Source organism: Mya arenaria, chromosome 5 (assembly GCF_026914265.1).
Source record: "Mya arenaria isolate MELC-2E11 chromosome 5, ASM2691426v1".
Taxonomy (NCBI): domain Eukaryota; kingdom Metazoa; phylum Mollusca; class Bivalvia; order Myida; family Myidae; genus Mya; species Mya arenaria.
In genome coordinates this window covers 59,476,188-59,498,131 of record NC_069126.1, presented here as the reverse complement: position 1 = coordinate 59,498,131, position 21,944 = coordinate 59,476,188, and the positions used below count along the sequence as shown (strand labels likewise).

Below are 21,944 nucleotides of genomic sequence, written 5' to 3'. Positions count from 1 at the left end.
ATTGGTGTTGCTCGACAATGACCTGTCGACACATCTATGGTGCAGCTTTGCCTTTTGCATATTTGTACACACGTGAGTTATATTTCATCTGATTCTTTAATTAAATGGCATATTCAAAATTTGAAAACGTGGTCCCCTGTAACAACCATTTTACTACAGGGTACGATCTGTAATTATTGTGCAAACGGTGCAATGTTTTCTCTTGTTCTTTTATGAACATTTTCTTTAAGAAAGAGGAAAGCAAAGCAATTCTGATGTACCTACACCCATAGCAAACCGGGCTAACACATCAATTCTGATGTAGCTACAGCCACTAGCAAACAAGGCCTGCTGCACATTAATTTTCGTGTTGCTACGCCCCCTAGCAAACCGGGCCTGCTGCACATCAATTCTGATCTAGCTACTCCCTTTGCAAAACGGGCCCGCTATTTAATTCTGGCGTAGCTACGTCGCCTAGCACACAAGGCCTGCTGCACATAAATCTTGGTCTAGCAACGCCCACTATTAAACCGGGCCTGCACATCAACTTTGGTGTAGTTTCGTCCACTAATTAAACTTTCATGCACATCAACACTGGTCTAGCTACGCCCCCTAGTAAACCAGGCCTAAACATTAATTTTGATCATGCTACGCCTCCTTTTAAACCGTTCCTGCATCTCAACTCTGGCCTAGCTTCGTTAGTCAAAAAGGTCTGCACATCAATTCTGTTAAAGCTACTCTCCAAGCAGACCGGGCCTCTACATCAAATCTAGTGTTGCTATTCCCCCTTTCAAACCGAGTCTGTATATTAACACTGGTCTAGCTCCGCCCCTAGATAACCGGGCCTGCACATCAACACTGGTCTACCTTCGCTCCCTTGCAAACTGGGCCTGTACATCAGCTCTAGTCTATATACACCCCCAAGCATCCGGGCCTGCACATCAACTGTGGTGTATCTACGTCCACGAGCTAACCGGGTCTGTACATCAACTCTGATGTATCGACGCCCCCGAGCAAACCGGGTCTGCACATTAACTCTAGTCTAGCTTCGCCCCCTAGCTAACCGGGCCTGCACATAAACATTGGTCTAGATACGCTCCCTTGCAAATACGACCTGCACATCAACTCTAGTCTAGATACGCTCCCTAGTAAATAGGGCTTGCACATCAACACTGGTCTAGTTTCGCCCCCAAGCAAACCGGGCCTGTACATCGACACTGGTCTAGCTTCGCTCCATTGCAAACCGGGCCTGTACATCAACACTGGTCTAGATACACTCCCTAGCAAATAGGGCCTGTACATCAACACTGGTCTAGATACGCTCCCTAGCAAATAGGGCCTGCACATCAACTGTGGTCTAGATACACTCCCTACCAAATAGGGCCTGTATATTAACACTGGTCTAGCTTCGCCTCCTTGCAAACTGTGTCTGTACATCAACTCTAGTCTGTATACGCCCCCGAGCAAAACCGGCCTGCACATCGACAATAGTCTTTCTACGCCCCTAGCAAATCGGGCCTGCACTTAAGCACTGGTCTAGCTACGCACCCTAGCAATTCGGGCCTGCACTTAAGCACTGGTCTAGCTACGCACCCTAGCAATTCGAGCCTGCACCAATCTGATTAAAATCATATCCCCTATATTGTTGTGCATGGGGATCTGACCGGCACCAATTGGAGATCACCATCGCGTGACGTAACCATTAACCAATCAACGCCTAGCTTTCATATAGCGAAAACGAAAGTAGAAGTCGAAAGTTTCTATTTTTATCGCTGGAATTTCCGAATTTTTAGTGCGTAATTTTTACAACGTGTAATTCTCACACACACCGTCTGTGAAATCGCCATGTCAAGATCGTGAAAGTATTTCATTGTTTTGTTTGATTTGTTTGCCAATATCTCGCCCTAGACCTTACGTGAAAAGATCTCATCACCAACATTAAATATTTGGTTTACTGTAACTGTACAAAATGGCAGAGTTGACAGTTTCCACGCCGAAGAAACATCATTTGCAAGATCGATGTGTTTTGTGTGGGATGGTGTTTTGTAATGTTGAAATAACGCCTTCTGGCAGAAAAATAAAAACGAGCGTGAACATGAACAAAAAATTGAAAATAACGAAACAAACAGTTGATGATCTGCATTTAGTTATTGATATGGACCTGACCTCAACAGATGCTACTGGGATTTGCATTAAGTGCAATCGACTGGTGAAAGGGGTAGTTGAAAAATTGCAAATTATTAAACAGACCCTCAACGAATCCATTGGTTATAGTCGTAAATTAACTGTGAAACGTCTGCTGTGGTCCCCTTCAAGTTCCAGTACAACACAACAACCTATGAAAAAAGTATTCAGTCCTAAAGTGCAACTGTGGCCTAAAATAGCTGTGATTCAACTATTCCAGTACCACAAGGCATAAAAGATTGGGAAGCAGATCAACAGTTACAATGGCTAAATGACAAGTGTGGTGAAATTGTAAAAGAGATTTTTCCTCATGATTTATTTGCAGAATTGCAGAATGTGCTCGCAGATCCTGATCACGAGGAAAATTACTGGGTTAATTCTATTGAAAATGACAATTTCAAGTGCCACTTCTGTAATGCAAGGTATAAATATGTAACATCTTTGAAAATGCATGAAAAAACTAAACATCAAGTTAACATGTCTGCCAAGGTCCAAACAACAAACTCATTGCTTAGGCAAACAGATGAACTGAATGACTATCTTGTTTCAGTTTTCCGTCTAACAGCTCTTCACCAAAACTTAAACAGTGCTGTTGATATGGGTGATGGCTACAGAGTAGTAAGGAGTGCCAAATTTGAAACGCCTATATACAACAGGACCAACAAAGTTAAATATTTGATAGGAAGTGTACATCTTACAGCACTTGTGTCTGGCACATTACCGGCTCACCAATCAAAGCGCTTAATTGCAAACAGATTTATCAATATTTCAGGTGGGAAGAACAATAATTTGTCTTTGGATGAATTTGTTGAAATTTTAAACAGAGACACCAAAAATGCAACACATGGCTTTCAAACAAAAGACAGTATTGTGCAACATTCAAAAGAATTTCCCCATCTTGTTCATGCAGTTAAACATTTTGATGCTATGTGTGAAGTAAAAAAAAGAAAAGGGTTTCACAAACTTCCTTCATACAAGGAGGATGTCAAAAAGGTTTTGATAGATTTGCTGTCTATTAATGGTTTAGAAGTTCGTCCTGGCCGCACACTTCATTGCCGTAAAATTGTGCAAAAAAGCAGCAATCCTTTCAGTGACTGTTTTGTTGGTTTGCCAGTAATGATTGCCAGACACAAGCCAGAATTGCCATTCAGACGTTTGCGGAATAAGAACATGTAATCTTTCCAATGTCTTTTCGTTTTGTGTTTTGAAGTACAACTGTACATGTAAACAAGGGTGCAATAGCAACAAAATACGCCTGTTTGTAGTAAATATATTCAATCAAATATATACCTGTTAAAATTAAACGTTTTTAGGTCAATATAAAATATGCATAATGTGGTGAGGCACAATCAGACTGAAGATGTTAGTTTCTGCTGCATTCAATTATAAACTCTATAAAAACTCAGGATGTGGTTAAATTTGACCTTTAACCTCAGAAGAGTGACCTTGACCTATGAGCAAAGGAGCTGCTTCTTGCGCATGAAACATTTGTGTGAAGTTTAATTGTGCTTCACATAAAAAGCTAAACAAGATAAAATCTAAAACATTTTATAATTTAATTTTAACTTTATTCTTCATTAAAATGCTATATTCATTATACTGTTCATTTTTCTTCTTGCATAAGGTATATAGTGAATTATAGCCATTGACTATAACAATTGTTTTTTAATATGTGGTGAGGCAAAATATTAGTACATGATTGTATTTTATTAGATACTACATCATTTTTGAAATTAAATCTTATAATTTAAATTCTAAGATATGTTTTTGTTGTCTTTTATAATTTTCATTCAAAGCCACCATCGAAACTGACATCAGATTCATATTCGTAGGAAATAGTATCACTGTCACTACTGACCAATGCATCTTCTGCTTTAGCGGAAAAAGTACCTACTAAAACTTCTATGGGATGGGGTGTACAGGAACCACAGTTGCAGTGAGAAACGCAGAGATCACAGCACATATGTGCTGGGTCTGAGACAACCTCTTCACTGGTAAAGTTTTTCAACAAACACCTCCTCCTACATTCCACAGAACCTATTACTTCCTTCACTTCTTTTGAAATATGATTTAATTGATACCGATTACAAAAAATAACACAGACTGAGGGCTCATCATTACGACCACATCGTCCACTTTCCTGTAACAGATCAACAACATCTTTTGGTGGTCCAAATAAAATCACCCCATGGCAGTTCTTGACATCAACACCCAAGCCTAAAGCTGTTGTTGCAATAACTACTTTCATTTGGGAGTCAAGCCCTAAATTTTGCACAATGTGTTCTTTTTTTTCTTGCGGCGTTTCAGAATGGTACATTTCAACCACATTTTGATCCATTAAATTTGTTTCAGTAACAACATAGTTAAAAAGTTGGCATACATCTTTGATGGAATTACAGTATATCAAAATCCTTGGGAAGTCTTTTTTCAATTCACACAATTTATCTATTAACCAAAAAAAGGTTTCCTCAATGGCAATTGGTGTTCTTTTTACAACATATTTGATATTGGCTCTGTTTGGAGAGGTTTCAATAACTCGGGCCTTTCCACTAAGATTCAAATTGCTCATTATCTGCGTTTTCATTTTCAAAGTACAAGTAGCACTCAGGGCTAACACTGTTGCGTCTGGAAATATTGAGCGTAATGTTCCAATAAAGCGGAAATACTTCCGAAAGGCCTTCTCCTCGTCAACATCTAGACCACCCCTAAATAAATAAAAAAGTTTGTTTAATAAAAAATACATATTTATAGTTATTTGTAAATTACAGTCATTTTGTAAGAATGCCGTCTTGTAAATATTCAGTCAGTCTGATAAAACTTGGAATTCTTTAAAAGTTATAAATGACTGAAAATAATTTGTATCGGTTGTATCAGACTCCCAAGTGTTTGCATACCATACCATGTACAAAGCACAACCATTGTAAATGTTACACATGCTTATAAAGTGCATGACAAAATATCACTATTATATTCACATAACCAGATACACAGGAACATGGTTTACATTTAGTCTAGGTTCTTTCTCAATCTGATTAAAATCCTGATCTTCTGTACACGAAGCAATATAGGGGATATGATTTTAATCAGATTGGGTTCTTTCTTGTTGTTTTGTAAATTGTAATTATATTTTACAAAACCTACCACATTGAAATTGTGTGACACTCGTCAACAACTATCAATGATACATCTTTAATTTGCCTGACCCACTCTTCTGCAAGTGCCTCTGGTGAAGCAAATATCACACTGATCGTCCCATCGTCAATTGCCTCATTGGCGTCTTGGTCTGTGCCTGAAAAGCACAATTTATTTCAATAATTCAGTAAACTAAAATTCTTGCACCCGAGTTTAAATTTGACATATTGGTTTCTAATGTTTGTTTTTTTAATTTTATAGCTAGTCCACAGATGTCTGACCAATTAATTGGTCCATTATGGAAATAAAGAATTACGGAGGTTTTGTCACACTACCAGTTCGTCACACTGATTTTATATAGTAATACAAAAGAGGTTTCGTCACACTTTTTACATAGTTATTGAAAAAGAGATAGTCCAAATTAATGATATTGTATTTCACACATATTTTATAAGGTAATAAAATCTTTGAAATTTCATGATTGTGATTAATTAAATAAGTCAGCTGGCCATTTAAAAATTATGATATTAATTATTAATATTGAGTTTAATTTGATTACTGATGAATGCAAACAACTAATCAGTGGCACATTTATTATCCATTGTTTGTTCACACATTGGTAATATCTATTATCTCCCATATAAATTAAGTGTGACGAAACCTCTTTGAATTTACTATATAAAATCAGTGTGACGAACTGGTAGTGTGACGAAACCTCCGACACCCGAAATAAACAGCAATAACCTGAATAACTCAGTTGATCAGTAATATAAATCTATGCTACAAAGTAAGAAAAAGGACAGAATGTTGACTTTAAACAAACCTCTCAAGGCAGCTGTTACTCCAAACTGCTGCACTCGTCTGACTTGGTCTTCCATAAGGGAGATGAGGGGACAGCATACCAACACCGTGTCATGATTTTCAGGATTAAGAGCTCTTTTTACTGGTAAGAACATTTGGTACGGCAATGATTTACCATACCCAGTTGGCAGTATTGCAAAACAATCATTTCCGTTCAGTATTTCCATTAGAATTTCCATTTGATTGTGTTTTAAGGCCGTTATAAATTCCATTTCACCAACAACTTTCCGGATAGCCATGGGTATCGCCATTTTGAAGATCGCGCCTACATTCATTCCGTAACAGGCGATTTCATTGGCTGATCTATTTTTAGCGATATTGGAAATCCGAAATGTAATGAAAACGGTTTGAAACTGGTGACGGTCAGATCTTCGTGTACAGAAGATCAGGATTTTAATCAGATTGAGCCTGCACTTAAGCACTGGTCTAGCTACGCACCCTAGCAATTCGGGCCTGCACTTAAGCACTGGTCTAGCTACGCCCCTAGCAAATCGGGCCTGCACTTAAGCACTGGTCTAGCTACGCCCCTAGCAAATCGGGCCTGCACTTAAGCACTGGTCTAGCTACGCCCCTAGCAAATCGGGCCTGCACTTAAGCACTGGTCTAGCTACGCCCCTAGCAAATCGGGCCTGCACTTAAGCACTGGTCTAGCTAGCCCCTAGCAAATCGGGCCTGCACTTAAGCACTGGTCTAGCTACGCCCCTAGCAAATCGGGCCTGCACTTAAGCACTGGTCTAGCTACGCCCCTAGCAAATCGGGCCTGCACTTAAGCACTGGTCTAGCTACGCCCCTAGCAATTCGGGCCTGCACTTAAGCACTGGTCTAGCTACGCCCCTAGCAATTCGGGCCTGCACTTAAGCACTGGTCTAGCTACGCACCCTAGCAATTCGGGCCTGCACTTAAGCACTGGTCTAGCTACGCACCCTAGCAATTCTGTACTGCATCTCTTGACTACGGCCTTGAGTATGATAAATTAAACTTCTAACATTCACTAGGTTCCGATTTAACACAGCCATGGAATGTTAACTGTCTTACTCTGCATAACAGGATGTCCGTTTCACTGCTTTATACGAGTAAATAAACGCATAAATCATGATGTGTTTGTTTGTATTTGAGCGCAATATTAGATAAGGTAAAACGACGATTTAAAGCAGCCTGCACCTGGTATTTTATTGATGTGCGGATATCTGGAGTGATGTAACGTACCGAATTAGAAAGTGCTTGGTTGATGGACTATTCGCTAAATCAAAATGGATTGTTTTGTGTTTGCTGTTATAATTTGTTGTGTTGGTTTTGCATCTGGCGAAGGTGTGTATATTTTTTTACACTATTAAAGATCATTAATAATGATATTTAAATTAGTTAACTCGTCCATTTCAAATCAATTGAAAGTTTACGGATATTTTCCTTACATTTTATTAGATGTACGATATTAACACGCATATTGAAGAATAACATTTTTAAACCTTTGAGAGCAAATCATGTAAGCATCTTTAATTGTATCTTTTTGTAAATTTAAGGGAATTTCCATTTATTGACTAGTATATAAATATTGACTGCCTTGAGGGTGACAGTGCATATTGTCAACCTGAGGTTAATACTGTCGACCGATATCTATATCTATTTTATTATACCGAACAAAAACTGTAGTATTTTAAAGACTAAAAAATACCATTTTAACTGACAGCTGCGAATCTTGTTGCCATTTTGGCAAGAATTGTCGGCTGGTAAACAAAGCGCTCAGGTGATACAGGCTTTAAGTAAAATATTATCAGTAAATCCCGTATTCGTACCGTATTGCCAATTTCATATGTTCAATAGAAGTGAGGTCTTATAATTAGTGCATTATAAGGTTGCAATGCCAGTTTTATATTAATCATAATTTTTCACATACAAATCCAACATGGCGGCGTATTTGTAGCGTATTTTCAATTTCATGATATCAGAGGGTGACAGTGCGGAATAGGGTGATAGTGCGGGGTGATAGTCGAAAATATTGCCCTGGCGTTTTTACTATAAGTTCTTTAGAAGTGAGGTATAATAATCTCACATATCGTTGAACGAAACGGTTAAGCTCGTATCGATTATGTATGTACAACTTTTGGTTTGACTTGACTTGTAAATTATATAAAGGATTACTATGCCGGGATATATCCATATCTGATTTAACACAATGTCACAAAACCAAATGTTCTTTTTTGCTACTCACAAATGCGCGTTTAGACCTGCATAAAGGAGGGTTGAATATTAGTCTGACGTCTTTCTAATTAATGTATCCAACCAATAGATATATAGCTTTTGGTTGCATGGTGAACCCATGGTATTTAGTATACTATGAAAGTATTTAGTATGCATTAAAAGTAGATATAAAATGTTTACCAAAAATAGTATAGGGTTATAAGGGGTATGCCTTAAAACTTTTAAAGTAAGTAATCCGGTTCGATCACTGGGTACAAGTTTCGTTGACGGTCACTAAGCCGGACAAATTGGATTTTATCGGGCTCTCCGGATTTCCCAACAACACAAGACCAAATCTCCGTGAAACAACATGCTTACTAGAGTGACTTAGTGTTAATTAATATAATATTCTTAACAGTCGTTATTAAACACATACAATTGAGACTGAAATTTAGACTAAAGATTCCGAAAATGTCATTTACGGTCGACTTTAGTTAAAATAAAGCAAATCATCAACGCTTTAATAACTATTAAAAAAGTATTCCAGATGACTAGCTTAGTTCCAAGTTAGATAAAGCATCAATATGCCGGGATATATTGGTATATAATTAGACATTATGTCACATGACTAACAGCTCTTTTTTACCGCTAACAAATGCTCGTCTAAACCTGCATACAAAGGCTTGAATATAAGTCTGTCGTACTTCAATTAAGAAATCAAATAGAGTATATTTACCGAAAGTATTATAAATAAAAAAAGGTTTTGGCCTTCAAAGTTTGATCATTGGTTGTCCGGTTAGCGCTGCGGTAAGTGCACTTGCTTCTTACCAAGGCGAGCCTCGTTCGATTCCCGTCCTGGGCGCACGTGAGATTGGTTTGTGGTTACTTAGCTGGACAAATGGGTTTCCACTGGTTTCCCAAGTTTCCATCACAACACAAGAACACACTCCTGCAAAACAACGTGCCAAAGAGAATGACTTAGTGTAATCTAATAATAATTTATTTATAAAACATTCTTCACAGTCGTTATTAAACAAATAAAGTTAAGACTAAAGTTTAGACTAAAGTTTATACTAAAGATTAGACTAAAGTTAAGACTAAAGTTTAGACTAAAGTTTAGACTAAAGTTTCAAACATTTGTCATTTTACGGCCTACTTAATTTGAAATAGAGCAAGTAAACAACGATTTAATAACTTAACCTAGCAAACATGTGTATCAGAAAAAAATGTGGGTAGGATACTTTAAAGTCGGGTATTACCTCTGCTGAAACACCGTCTATTACAAACCATTTTCTTAGATGCTGGTTAACAATATTCAAACCTACACCTGTTGCTCAAACGTTTAATGTTGTCAATACATTTGTACAGTCCAACTGTTTGCACGCCTCAATTTACTAGAAATACTAGAAACACCACGAATTGTGATTCTTTTCTCTTTAAAATGCTACACATATTGCAATCGGCCGGCCATGATAATCCTGTATTTATGCTCAAAAATGAAATAAGATGCAACAAATGTTCCAGTTTGTTTATGACATTTTCAATGGTACTTAACCTCTGTTCGGTGCCTTATCACATCATTGCAAGTGACTACTCGGAGGATGATGATAATAGCTTATGCCCTTAAATTTCATGTTACTATTTTCTTTCCTTTCTTACTTTTGAAGTTTGAACAATACGTTCAGATTTGCAATTAAGCGCCGAATGTTAATTTGAGTGACATTCTAAGCTTAATTACCCTCCAGGGAATGATTCCTGATTGAAATGTTTATATAGGTTATGTGTTATTTGTTATACATCTTATATGTCGACCGGTGTAACATTATATAATAGCTCGTGTAAAATTAATATCCAAGCTTAATTTTAGCTTGTCTGTTATTGTTTTTGTGTTTTTTAAAGAAAACCCTTCTAGGCATTTACGTTACGCTGGTTTCGCCGTCGTGAGTAGCGGTGGTGTCGGCGTCAGCGGCGTAGTGAACACACTTCGACCTTAATCAAAGCCTCTCTTAACATTTTGATCAGGGCTTCACAGACGTGTTTTGTGAAATACAAATAAACAGGACGTTTTAATGGCTTTCAACTCTCGCTTAAAATGTTATCGAGTGACACTTTTGTGTCTAAAAAAGGCATGGGCTATGGCAATCGCTTCATGACCCTCATGTTATATATTAAAATTTTACACCACTTAGAACCGCACAGGCGAATGTATTTTATTGTCGCTCAAGGAGTATAACTAAATAAATAATGTATCAAGCTCGTCCAGGTATAAATCTGAATTATAATAAATATTTCAATATCATTAATGTTCTATCCGACTGTATTTATGGCTGTCTTACTGATAATGTATTATATTGATTTAAGCATCATTCAATAACATATCAATAAATAAATACCAAATTTCTTTAAGTTTGAATCACACCAAATGATATGGAAACCATAACTATACCGCCGACATCTGTATGACCAAACAAACGATGCGTAGTTTCATGATTAAATACGAACTACATGTAATTCATTGTCATTAACAAGTTTATGATAATGCTGTTTATAGTGAGTGCTACTGTATGCATATGATTTAATAGTTATCCTTTTTAAAAGCTTGAAACGGCATCAGCATATGTGACATACGGCCAGAAGAAGTTTTTTTTCAAATCTGACATTTCCCCTTTCCGATGTCTGGACACACAAAGTTTCGAGGCATTCTTCAATGTTATCTCGAACGGTGTTAACTGAAGATAATTAATTTTGTAAAACAATTTTGTGTTTGCATTTGGTTCGGTGAACAAAATGATACTAGTTATAATACTGCAGCGAATTGCACGCTTTGCAGAATGTTAAATATTGAGTGAATTTAGGCTTGCGCCATATATAAAACAGGATCTATTAGTATAATAATGTCGTTTTATTTGGAATGTGTTGTGGAGTGCTCTTATTGAGCAAAAGTATGTAAACAATTTATGCTAGTTTACAAGTATTTGGTACTTTAAGATGTACGTTTATGACATAAAATTTAAACAGCATTACAACAATTTCTACATAATCGTCGCATAACATTGGACGTACTACGGCTTGATGCAAAATTAGTGTTAATTTTAACGATTAAAGCAAAATGTTTAAGCATCTATATTGTTCACCTTTAAAGCAGTTTGAAAGTGTTAATCTTTATAGGCTTTACGATCAATTAAAAGAAAAATGTGCAAACTTTAAGCCTTTTGTATAACTAGTTTTGGGATTTTATTTTTTTCACAATTTCTGTGGATATGATCACATAGAATGTTGGTTTTGATGTTAAGTTTAAAACTGCTAAGCTTGCTCCATACTAATCTGAGTGGGTGTTTGTATTTCACATTTATAAGTATTTGAACATAATGTAATCGAAGGAAAACCTTCGAAGAATATAATGTTTTGATTACTCATTCTGATGTCAACTACAACAGAACCAATATTTCGCGAACATTATATGAAGAATTAATTCAATATACTAGCATGTATGATTTGACACGTGCACCACCCAAATCACGTCATCCACAATTGTAAATTGTCAAAATTTCGCGGATCTCTCTTAAATAATTTGTTTTATTCGGAAACTCATCAAATGGGTATGAATACCGGGAGACGGATTAACACGTTCGAACCAAACAGGCGTACGGGATTGCAGTCGCGCATCGTTAGCTCGAACTCCGAGGGACCGGCGGAAAATAATTTGAGCCTCGGAAAATTCGAGCCAAACGGGATCATTTACCTTCAGTATAAACAAAATCGGTCCTTTAAGTCAAGTTCGAGCAAACGATGAATTCGAGCTAAGCGAGTTCGAGCCATGTCATGATGATACTCTAAATCCCCGCCCTAAAACCTACACAGACACGGTGTTTTCACGAACATGAGAGATGTTTGTAATAGGAATAATCATAATATATCATTCTTGTTATTCATTTCAGACAATGGCCTGCAGATTGAATTCCAGAGGATACTGGAGGCTGGAGGAAGTCAAACAATTGAACACATTAAGGTTGACAGTTCAAGTACTGACAAATTCCAGGTTATGTGTAGGGTGAACAATGTGAATCAGTTGTTTAAAATCACTACATTGAAGGTACAATATAAGACAAGTGCAAATGCCCAAGACTACACAGACCTAGCCATATTGCAGAATATTGACACCAACAATGCAGATACATACCGGAAGCCTTTGTTAGCATCTGGTGCAGGTTCTAGTTGGACTGTAGAGGGAAGTTTTGATTCAACAAGCAGTAACGGAAGGGATAGTACATTAGGCGTGTCTCGTCCTGTGTCTTCTATGACCTGTAGTAATGCAGTGGAGTACAGATGCGATCTTTCCTACACAATGCTTGGGCCTGCTTATAATACAGCCAATGGCATGAAATCTAAAGAGCTTGATGTCCAAGGTGAGTACATTCCAATTATATCAGCAATTGATGATTTGTCTAAGACTAGAGTGCTTTTGATAAGATAGATGCAAACGTATGTTACTAAAAACATAAATATAAATATAGCCCTGCAGATCTTTAGGCCATGTTGATTCTACTAAGACATCTAGTCTTACCATAAATATCAGAACCTTGGTACAAAAATAAATGTTATTTACAATTTGAGTTTTATATTATTTAAATTCACGAGTATGTAAAACACTCAAAACATTATTTTTGGTTTTTGTCAATAAATCAATTAAAACGATTTCTTGTTATTGCCTGTTTTTCATCTGAGACAAATCCGATGAACATTGTCAACATTGTCAAGAAGATATTCCTGAAAACGCCATATACATTCACTAAAGTTTATTATTAGTTTCGTGGAGGAACTTTCATACATGAGTCGTTCTTCTTATAACTATTTATATAAAAATATATGGTTAAGATCATAAATACGTCGGAAATTCATAAATAGAGAAAGTCTTCAAAATCCTAAAGAGCGTTTTTATTTAGCATCAATGATATCTGAGTATGTTTGAGATGCCTAGTAGTTCTCGAAGTTGACTTTCCCTATTCACTGTATTGTAACCAACACATATTTTCCTCTTCAGTTTTACCCACTACTATCACAAGGAATGTCTACAACATGAGTAGCTTGAATACCTCACTTCCAATAGCTCTTTCTGACACAATTGGACCCTTCTACGTGGGACAAACAGTCAAGATGGAGTGCTCGGCCAACATCGGCTCCTACAACGGTACTGCCCAGATCCGCTGGTTAAAGAGTAACTTTGTTCCAGGCAGCCCCCTGGCTCCGTACTATAGTCCAGATGCAGTCATAGGTGATGCACAGGCTTTAGGCAACTGTGTGTATCAACAGACGGACTCTGTGACATACAATATGACGGCACAGGATGCTGGAAGAACAGCCGACAACAGACTTCATTTCCAGTGCTATGTGGACATTTCTGGAAATCCGAACTGGGTAACACCTGAAGAACAACGACAGAATTTCAAATTCATTGTCTGTAAGTGTTATTATCTTATTGTACCAATGTTCCAATGTTATGTGCACATGAACTGGGACACACCTGAAGACCAACGACAGAATTTCAAATTTATTGTCTGTGAGTTCCCTCAACTTTGATGCGGTTAAAGCAGAAACTCTCAATTTGAAGTTTTTCTACATTCTTGATACTTAGTAAAGTTTTCTTCTTTAAAGATAAATAACATTATATAAATGAATGCAAAAAGCAGATTTTTTGGTGAAGTTTAGAGAAAGAGACACATGCATTAAGCTTAATGGCACGTGACTGTGTCATCTAATGATTTTGTCCTTAAAAGGAAAGTAAGCTCCGAAGTTTAATTCGAAACAAGCTGCTTCATTTACAAGCAAACAAATATGAATGCAACTGAAAATGTTAAATTTGTAAGTTTTTAGTTAATGTTAAACAGCACACACGTTTGTGACACGCAATTGTTAATCATAATAAACAAAGGTATGTTAATTTAACGACCTCCAATTTGTGTTTGCAAATCCTAGATTTCGCAAACTCAAGTACCCTTTAAATACGGTGTAATCGAATACTGGCCTATACTTTAGTTAGAAGGCTTCATTAAGGTATGATTTTGGTGTTTTTTGTTTGCGAAATGTTTTTGGAAGTTTGTCTAATTGACCCGCCAACTTCGGGCCCCAGCGGGGTTTTCGCAGAAAAACACGGGGTTTTTCACTATCCCGCGGGATTTTTCTCCCGTTTTTCAAAAGCTGGGGAAAAATCCCGCGGGGTTTCAATAATACACGATTCAAGTTATTTTAGCTCAAAACAACATCTTGTATCAAAAGGAGCATTATGCTTCGACACCGGAAGTGAAATAACGCGAAACAAAAAAAACACGCTTTTCAGTACGGGGTTTTTCTCCTGCGGGATAAAACTCCAAGATTTTACCGATAATACAAAATCCGTAAAAACCCCACTTCTAAGCTAGTATATTATTGTTATGATGTTAATTATCACTTGTTTAAGGATTTTGAAATACTTGCTTTTTATTAAAAGAACAATAGAAATTTTATGAATGTTTTTTACGGTAGAAAAACCCAGCAAAACCTGTTTTGACTATTTATGATTTAAACGCGATTATTGCACTTCATTTAAAGCAAAAACAAATGTTACTACATATGTATCTTATATGTTTAATATAACAACCATGTTAGTTATGTAAATGATATTATTAAAGGTAATTTAACTAATTTCGAAACTTATGAAATAGTGTAATGTAACCTTTTAAAAAAAATCTTCCTTTGTTAACCGTCTTTAAAAATACTGCAGGAATGAAAATTATACGTGACATTAAAGAGTTGTAGCGTTAAAAAGATGATATTGCTTAAAATTGTTTAATTATTGGTACTTGAATCTGACTTTAAACCGGTTTAACACAAACATACAATTACAATAATCAATACCAGAGTACATGTATCATGCTGGAAAATTACGAATGTGTCAGACGAATTATTTTGTTTTTGTTTTTCATAGAAGATAAACAAAATCATCGAGCTTTGCAGAACGATGAATCAGAATGACTGAATGACACTAAGTTTTGCAAAATGGATATATCCCTAACTTCCATGGTAAGTCATATATATTTTATTCTATTGCATTTTTGTGTGGCTTGTTGAATATGTTACTTTATGTATCAGCTAAGAACACAGGTAGATCTACTTGACACAAACAATTTTAATAAGAATATCTTAATACACTTATCCCATATATAAGGCGATTATTGATTATGTGACTTGCACCTGTGGCTAAGAAGTAGGACAACTCTTGGTTATGCACCAGTCAGTTGTAACTGCCCCCCCCCCCCCCAGTCCAGGGAATGGCAGGGACTTTGACTTTCGGTCCAGCTAAGCCCGGGCAAAGGCCCATTTTCCCCAGCTAACCCCGGTATACACCCAGTCTCGGGTAATCACGGCCTCCCCAGTTCCGGAGAATAGAGGGGACTTTGACTTTCTGTCCAGCCAAGCCCGGGTAAAATCCTTGTCCTACAGGGACGAATTGCCGGTAAAATCCCTGCCAAATGATACCGTTGCCCAAGGACCCTAGGTAAGGCCTCCGGTAATCACAGCCTTCCCAGGTCCGGAGAAAAGCGGGGACTTTGGCTTTCTGTCAAGCCAAGCCCAGGTAAAATCCTTGTCCTGCGGGGACAAACTGCCGATAAAATCCCTGCCAAATGATCCCGTACCCCAAGTAGTCCAAATAATTGTACGTTGACAGATTTTTTTATGATTTTTGATATGGCAAATCCTTAATGTACAAATTGTTTTGTACCAAAAGTGGGTAGTTGTTCCGGGTTAAAGCATATTGCGTCCATTAAATATCATAAAAACAAGTAATATTACCAGATTATGTTATTTTATATTAGTTCCGTACACAAAAAATAAGTATCCAACGAATAATTATGAGTTTGACGGTCTATCTCGAAGCTTGTCGGATGTGGCCTACTTATTACGATTGTGTCGAGTTGTTCCGTTTGGCATAATTGTTGTCTGTGTCAGTCAACTTTCATTTTATTGGAAAGGTAAATCGGCTAAAACACGGTATTTGTCCACCTAAGTGTCTCACCAAGGTGGAAAAATGAACTTCCATGCAGGGCCATGAAATTTTGTCCATTTTTAGTTTAAAGTTTCAGTCATTGGAAATGATATTTGTTTTCCTACAGTCGCTTTTATAAATTTATTTTTTTGGCGACTTTTACATACAGGTCAGTGTAAGGTTACAGACACTACAACAGGCATATAACAACAAAGATTTTAATGGAAACAAGTCTGTATTATTCAGGTTAACACAGAAAACTAACAATTAGAATGTTAACAAACAAATGCATAAAATCTCTGCTTGAGATAAGCATAAAAAAAAACATATTTCATCCCAGTTGCGATGAACTCTAAAAATTGACAAAAATGATCACACAACTTTAACTGTAACTTTTAAAGTTTGTAGAACCAAGTGCCCCAAGCACATTGTTTTTCTAAAATAAACACTTTTCCTATCAAGTATAGTCAGTTTCTGCTGTTTATATCAATAGAACATATTTTTTGTATGAGATAGAAATAGACTGCACTACGGTTACGGACTCTACACATTGTAAGAACCAACACATGCTCAACATTTTCTATTTGAAATACACATGTTTGTGTATTTTCAACAGATTAACTTTAACTTTGCTGAGTTCCTGTGTATTGAATTTAAAATGACCTCTTTCATTGACAAGTTCAGGAGCTTCTAGCTTTGAAATGATATGTTCTGTTGGCTCCTGAGAAACGTCTGACTTCTCAGGCCACACATATGCGTTTCCAGCTTTCTTCATATATTTAAGCTAGTAATTTAATGGCTTGATTCTCGAAGACAATTGCTAAATCCGCATCATGTTTGGTTTCTTCACTTATTCCAATGATGGCATGTTTTACTGTAACATCTTTGTCATCAAGACTTTCTTTATAGTAGCACATCATTGGATGTACAGTTACCTGGTTTCTATCAAAGAACCCTGACTGCACTTCACTTTGGAAGACACATGCATAGTTCTCACTGAAATCCATTACCATGGCTACAGATCCCTTTGTTAATTTCTCTACACATACACCCATTTGTTTCTGTTGCCAGGATGCTCTAAATGCATGCTCTGGGTACACCATCATGTCTTTCTCTAAAGCTGTCAAAAACACTTTGAAATCAGCTTCTTTGGGCACACAAGAAACGCAGCGCTTTACTTTGTCATATTTCTTTATTTCAATGCTTTCCCATTGATACCATGACACCATCCCATCTCTGTTCTTTTCTTCCATAGTCGCCAAATACTTTTGAAGGCCTTGTACTCCACATTTTTCACAATTTCTTGACACACATTTTAAAGATGGCTCTTGTTCATAGCTGCAGATTGTTGCATCACTCAGACTCTTCTTATCAATCTTAATGTCTTCTGTCATGTCAGTCTCTTTTACAACTCGTTTCAATGTTGTAAGTGCTTCTACTTTCAGGGCTACATTACAACAAGTCTGGCACAGGCATGACCGTCTGCTTGTCTCGGACACTTTCTATACATTAACCGGTTTTAGTTTGCTGAATGATGTAAGTCCTATTTTATGATTGGGGTTTCTTGTTTTGTATAACTTGTGTGCTTCTTCTAGTGTCATTGTCATCACATGTTTCTGTAGTGTTTCTTTCATACCAGTCTGAGTTTTGATTCTAACAACATCACGTTTGGATGGCACCTCTCTGCTAATTTCAGCACTCAGGTAGAACTCTTTCACTGATTGTTTCACATGATCACTTATCACATCACATCTTGTTTTTCTCTGTTTCTTTTTCCACCATTCGTTTCTCATATTCCTTGTCTTGTAAGACACATTGAAATATTTACTAACTGTGATCTTTTTGTATTTCCTTAGTACTGATTCACGTATTACATCATATGCATGTTTCTTTTCTCTGTCTTTTCGAACACCAATGTTTACTTCGGAAATACTTTCTTTCAAGGAATTCACTATAGCATCTGCTACTTCAAGTTTCTTCTTACAAGCTGGTGTCATTGTTACTCCTTGGTCAGAAAGTACTTTGGATGTTGAAGGTGACTCAATAAGCTTCTTTAAAATGGCGGCTTTCTTCTTTGGTGTCCTAGGCAGAATGCCTTTCACCATTTGCGCTCGTCTGTATACTGTTGCACGGGATAAGTTACTTTTGTTCTGTCTGCTTTCTCCATGACTGTCATTTTCATCAACTGTGTTAACAATTGGAATTGTAGGAGACTTAAGTTTAATTCGCATTCTCCAGGCTTGTGTTCGCTTCACAGCTTTTTTCTTTTTTTCTTCCAGAGCCGGTTTCTTACTCTTTTTAACACCAGGATCTTCAGAAGAACATGTTGTTTTCATCTTTTTTCTCTGTCTGTATCTTTTCATTTCTTCAGCTTTTTTCTTTCTTAAGGAGGCTTTTAATTCAGGATCTGAATTGGCCATGAGTTTCACTTTCATTCGAGCTTCCTTCTTTCTTTCTGTGTCTTTCTTTTTGATTTCAGAATATTTTGTGGAGTTTTCTGTTTTCTGACGCATTCTCCATGCCTTGACTTTCAGCCTGTTTTTCTCCTTTTGCTTCTTTTCTATGTCTTCATTCTTTTCAGCATTCATTTCAGCATTTTTTTCAAGTTTCCGGGATCGCAGTGATGATTTTCGGCTCTCTTCTGTAAAAAGACATTCTGAATATCAATTAACCTTAAACGGTTGGGTTCAATGTATACCTTAGAATATTAATATATATGGTATATAAATCTTCATATAAAGACAGGTTTTGTGAAAAGAAAAACCTCAAAAGGTATAAATGTCCCTATATGGTTCAATTGTATTGTTTCTGTTCATAAAAATGTTTTTGAACATACTTACAGTAGACTTAGAAACAAGTGGCCGTATTTTGTAGAGTCTGTAACCTGAGTACAAGTACAAATCAAATATTACTTAAGCTTCAATTCTGTACATTTAACAAGTATCCACTGTGTCTGTGATCTGTATATTATAACACTGATTGTATTCATTGGCATACACGCCAATCTTTATGTAAAAATATTTCATCTCGGCTCCGTAATAGGCTACACAAAATGAAATTGTGTGTCATACTGTCATAGGATTTCCATTTAACAACCTGTTAAGACCATTTTAGTTTGTTATATGTTGGGCATGGCAATTTCAACAAATAAGCATCACAACATGTGCATTTCATGTGGACAATTGCATTAATTCAGGGCATCATGTACAGACATATGGTTTTGGTTACGGACCCTACGTAACATAGCATGGAATGTTTAGATAAGGATAATACATACCTAGAGCATCACTGGAACCAACACCTTTAGTGTTTTCCATTTGAAAGGACTTCTTGCTGGAATCTGACCGACTATTACCCAAAATAAGCCATTTTCTTAGCTGATTCCATCATTACAGCTGGACTGTTGTATTTCTTAGAAAGGCGGTTGTTTTGGATGATGCAATAATTCATCACAAATATTGTTGCATCAGCCGTTTTATTGGTATTTTCCAATAGTTAAAAGATGATGCAATATTGCACAATAAAAAAATTGCTTTTACCATGAAAAAATATAAGGAAATATGCTATTGAAAACAATGGAAATTTCAAATCAAAATTTGAAGGCAGATTTTGTAGTGTCCGTAACATTAAATATGTAAAAAAATGCAACTTAAAATCAAAATATTCCAAAAATATTTCAGCCATTAAACATACTCATACAAAGGTTTTTATTTGTGGAATGCCCCATTTTTGTCATTAATACATATGTAGATACAAACCCATGGTTACGGACTCTACAGATTTTTTAACCCTGAAAATCTTACAGGTGAACCTCCTTCTTTTTAAGAATGTGAATCATGAATGCCCAAAGCAACAAAAAATTGGAAGTTTGATTAATAATCAGTCTTACAAAACAGTTATCACTTGTAAATGGGTGAATTTTCAATGTTTTTCATGCATATAACAAGGGATACTTATTGTGATTTTGAAAAATTGGCAAAAGCACCACTTTATGTTAATAAGTCATATTTTCTGTAATAATTTGTCTATTTTCTTGATTTACCCACCAAAATTTAGCACTTGAAATTTTCTATAAGCTGAGGTAATGCATTTTTTCCAAATCATCATGCAAAATAGATATATAACAGTTTGAATATATAAAAAAATCAAATGAGACAGCATAACGCTTGAAAATGGCCATTTTTGGGATATGTTTTTTGCTGTTACTCGAATACAAATTGATATTTTCACTTGAAATTTGGAGGCCAGCAGGAGTGGACTAGGTTACATGCTTTGGCTGCAAAGAATTAAGTTTGAAATCACACACTTTCCTTCAATCTATGTATAACAACCAAAAAATATAAAATGGACAAATACCGTGTTTTAGCCGAATGTGTTTTAATGCATTTAATGCTTGTTTTGTGCAAAATAATTTCTTTTACATGTATGGTAAATTATGAATATAAACCTTTATGATCAATTTCAACCATAAAATACTGCACTTAATACAATTTCAATATTTTTCAAACACCTCTGGTTTTTACACAAACCCGTTTAGACATTAGGGATTGGAAGAAACCCGTATAACACGTCTATTATTTTAGACTTGTACCCCAAGGACCCTAGGTAAGGCCTCTGGTATTCATGGCCTCCCGGCTCTCCTAAAAAAACGGTGAGAAAAAACAACATTATTATTAAAAGTATTTATTCTTTTCATGAAAGTCTTTTGCCTGTAATTGCGCATTCAACATCCTAATGCAATATAAACTGTCATGATCTGCCCCCAGATTTCAGATTTAGTAAGCTTCTTATGACACAGACAACAGTTTTGCCTATATATGATCTGCAGGTTGGCGCATGATTATTATATATTAATGGCATATTTAGCTGACTGCAGTGGTCAAAATTGACACCAGCCCAAATTTTATTTAGCAGGGCTTGATAAAAAAATTAATGCCAAGCATTAGTGTTAGAAGTCCGGCTTGTACCTTCAAAAGTCTAATTGGATGACTGACTCAGTATGTGCATGTTTTGACATATTTTTGTTACTGTTTGGACTTTCTGGTAGCATAGTTGTGCTTGTTAGATGTAAATTCTTCCCTCAGAAAAAATCTATCCATGGTGTGTGTTTTTCCATGTAAATGTCATTATAACTATAACTATAGTATATGTCACTGTTATATTGGTCTAAATAACTGTTTCAAAGATGTGATTACTTTCAATGTACCTGTCCTCAGAATTATTAATTTGTAAGTTGTATACATGAATGTAATGTCTGTTCGTGAATAACTGTTCCCATGGGATGTATCTCTTCATTGTACTAAATGTCCTTATAACTCTTACTATAGTATATGTCAGTGTAATGTTCGTCCTTGAATAACTGACCCCATGGCACGTGTCTTTGTAATGTACCATACATTTTAGAATGACTATTATGATTATTACTATATATTGAAAGTCAAATGTAATGTCCGTCCCTGAATAAATGTCACTATAGTGTCATTTTTTGTTATAAAGTACATTTTAGAATAACTATTTATACTATATTGTATGTAATTGTAATGCTTGTCCCTGAATAACTGTCCCCATGGTGAGATTCTTTGTAGGTACA

The 21,944-nt window shown here is 36.2% G+C and overlaps 3 protein-coding genes across 4 annotated transcripts in view; 1 reads left to right on the top strand and 2 right to left on the bottom strand.

The window, feature by feature from the left end:
• Positions 1-3,686: 3,686 nt before the first annotated feature.
• On the bottom strand, positions 3,687-6,501 carry LOC128236269 (uncharacterized). Its single transcript, XM_052951153.1, has 3 exons — positions 6,119-6,501; positions 5,305-5,452; positions 3,687-4,868 (listed from the first exon to the last, which is right to left on the bottom strand). Exons 1-3 carry the CDS (start codon positions 6,429-6,431, stop codon positions 3,950-3,952), a joined length of 1,380 nt encoding a protein of 459 aa, XP_052807113.1. The 5' UTR covers positions 6,432-6,501; the 3' UTR covers positions 3,687-3,949.
• Positions 6,502-7,166: 665 nt separating this feature from the next.
• LOC128236272 (uncharacterized) overlaps positions 7,167-21,944 on the top strand; it is a 47,957-nt gene continuing 33,179 nt past the window's right edge. Inside the window, exons 1-3 of one of the 2 annotated variants that reach the window (XR_008261304.1) lie at positions 7,167-7,464; positions 12,273-12,740; positions 13,376-13,792. Coding sequence is in view for 1 of the 2 variants with exons in the window: in XM_052951156.1 (XP_052807116.1) it covers positions 7,407-7,464; positions 12,273-12,740; positions 13,376-13,792 (943 nt within the window). In the remaining variant the exon portion in view is untranslated. The remainder of the gene's footprint in view (positions 7,465-12,272; positions 12,741-13,375; positions 13,793-21,944) is intronic. The other variant, XM_052951156.1, reaches the window with a different exon arrangement.
• LOC128236270 (DNA ligase 1-like) lies at positions 17,414-20,032 on the bottom strand. The gene is made up of 2 exons (XM_052951154.1): positions 19,632-20,032; positions 17,414-18,995 (listed from the first exon to the last, which is right to left on the bottom strand). Exons 1-2 carry the CDS (start codon positions 19,669-19,671, stop codon positions 17,857-17,859), a joined length of 1,179 nt encoding a protein of 392 aa, XP_052807114.1. The 5' UTR covers positions 19,672-20,032; the 3' UTR covers positions 17,414-17,856.

Bases quoted from the DNA above. Each gene is read 5' to 3' on its own strand.
- LOC128236269 (XM_052951153.1), bottom strand. From the start codon at position 6,431: ATGAATGTAGGCGCGATCTTCAAAATGGCGATACCCATGGCTATCCGG. The intron at 5,453-6,118 runs GTTTGTTTAAAG...TGTGCTTTTCAG, and splicing joins AGTAACAGCTGCCTTGAGAG to GCACAGACCAAGACGCCAAT. The intron at 4,869-5,304 runs GTAGGTTTTGTA...TTATTTATTTAG, and splicing joins TGTCACACAATTTCAATGTG to GGGTGGTCTAGATGTTGACG.
- LOC128236270 (XM_052951154.1), bottom strand. From the start codon at position 19,671: ATGGAAAACACTAAAGGTGTTGGTTCCAGTGATGCTCTAG. The intron at 18,996-19,631 runs GTATGTATTATC...GTCTTTTTACAG, and splicing joins TGGTTCCAGTGATGCTCTAG to AAGAGAGCCGAAAATCATCA.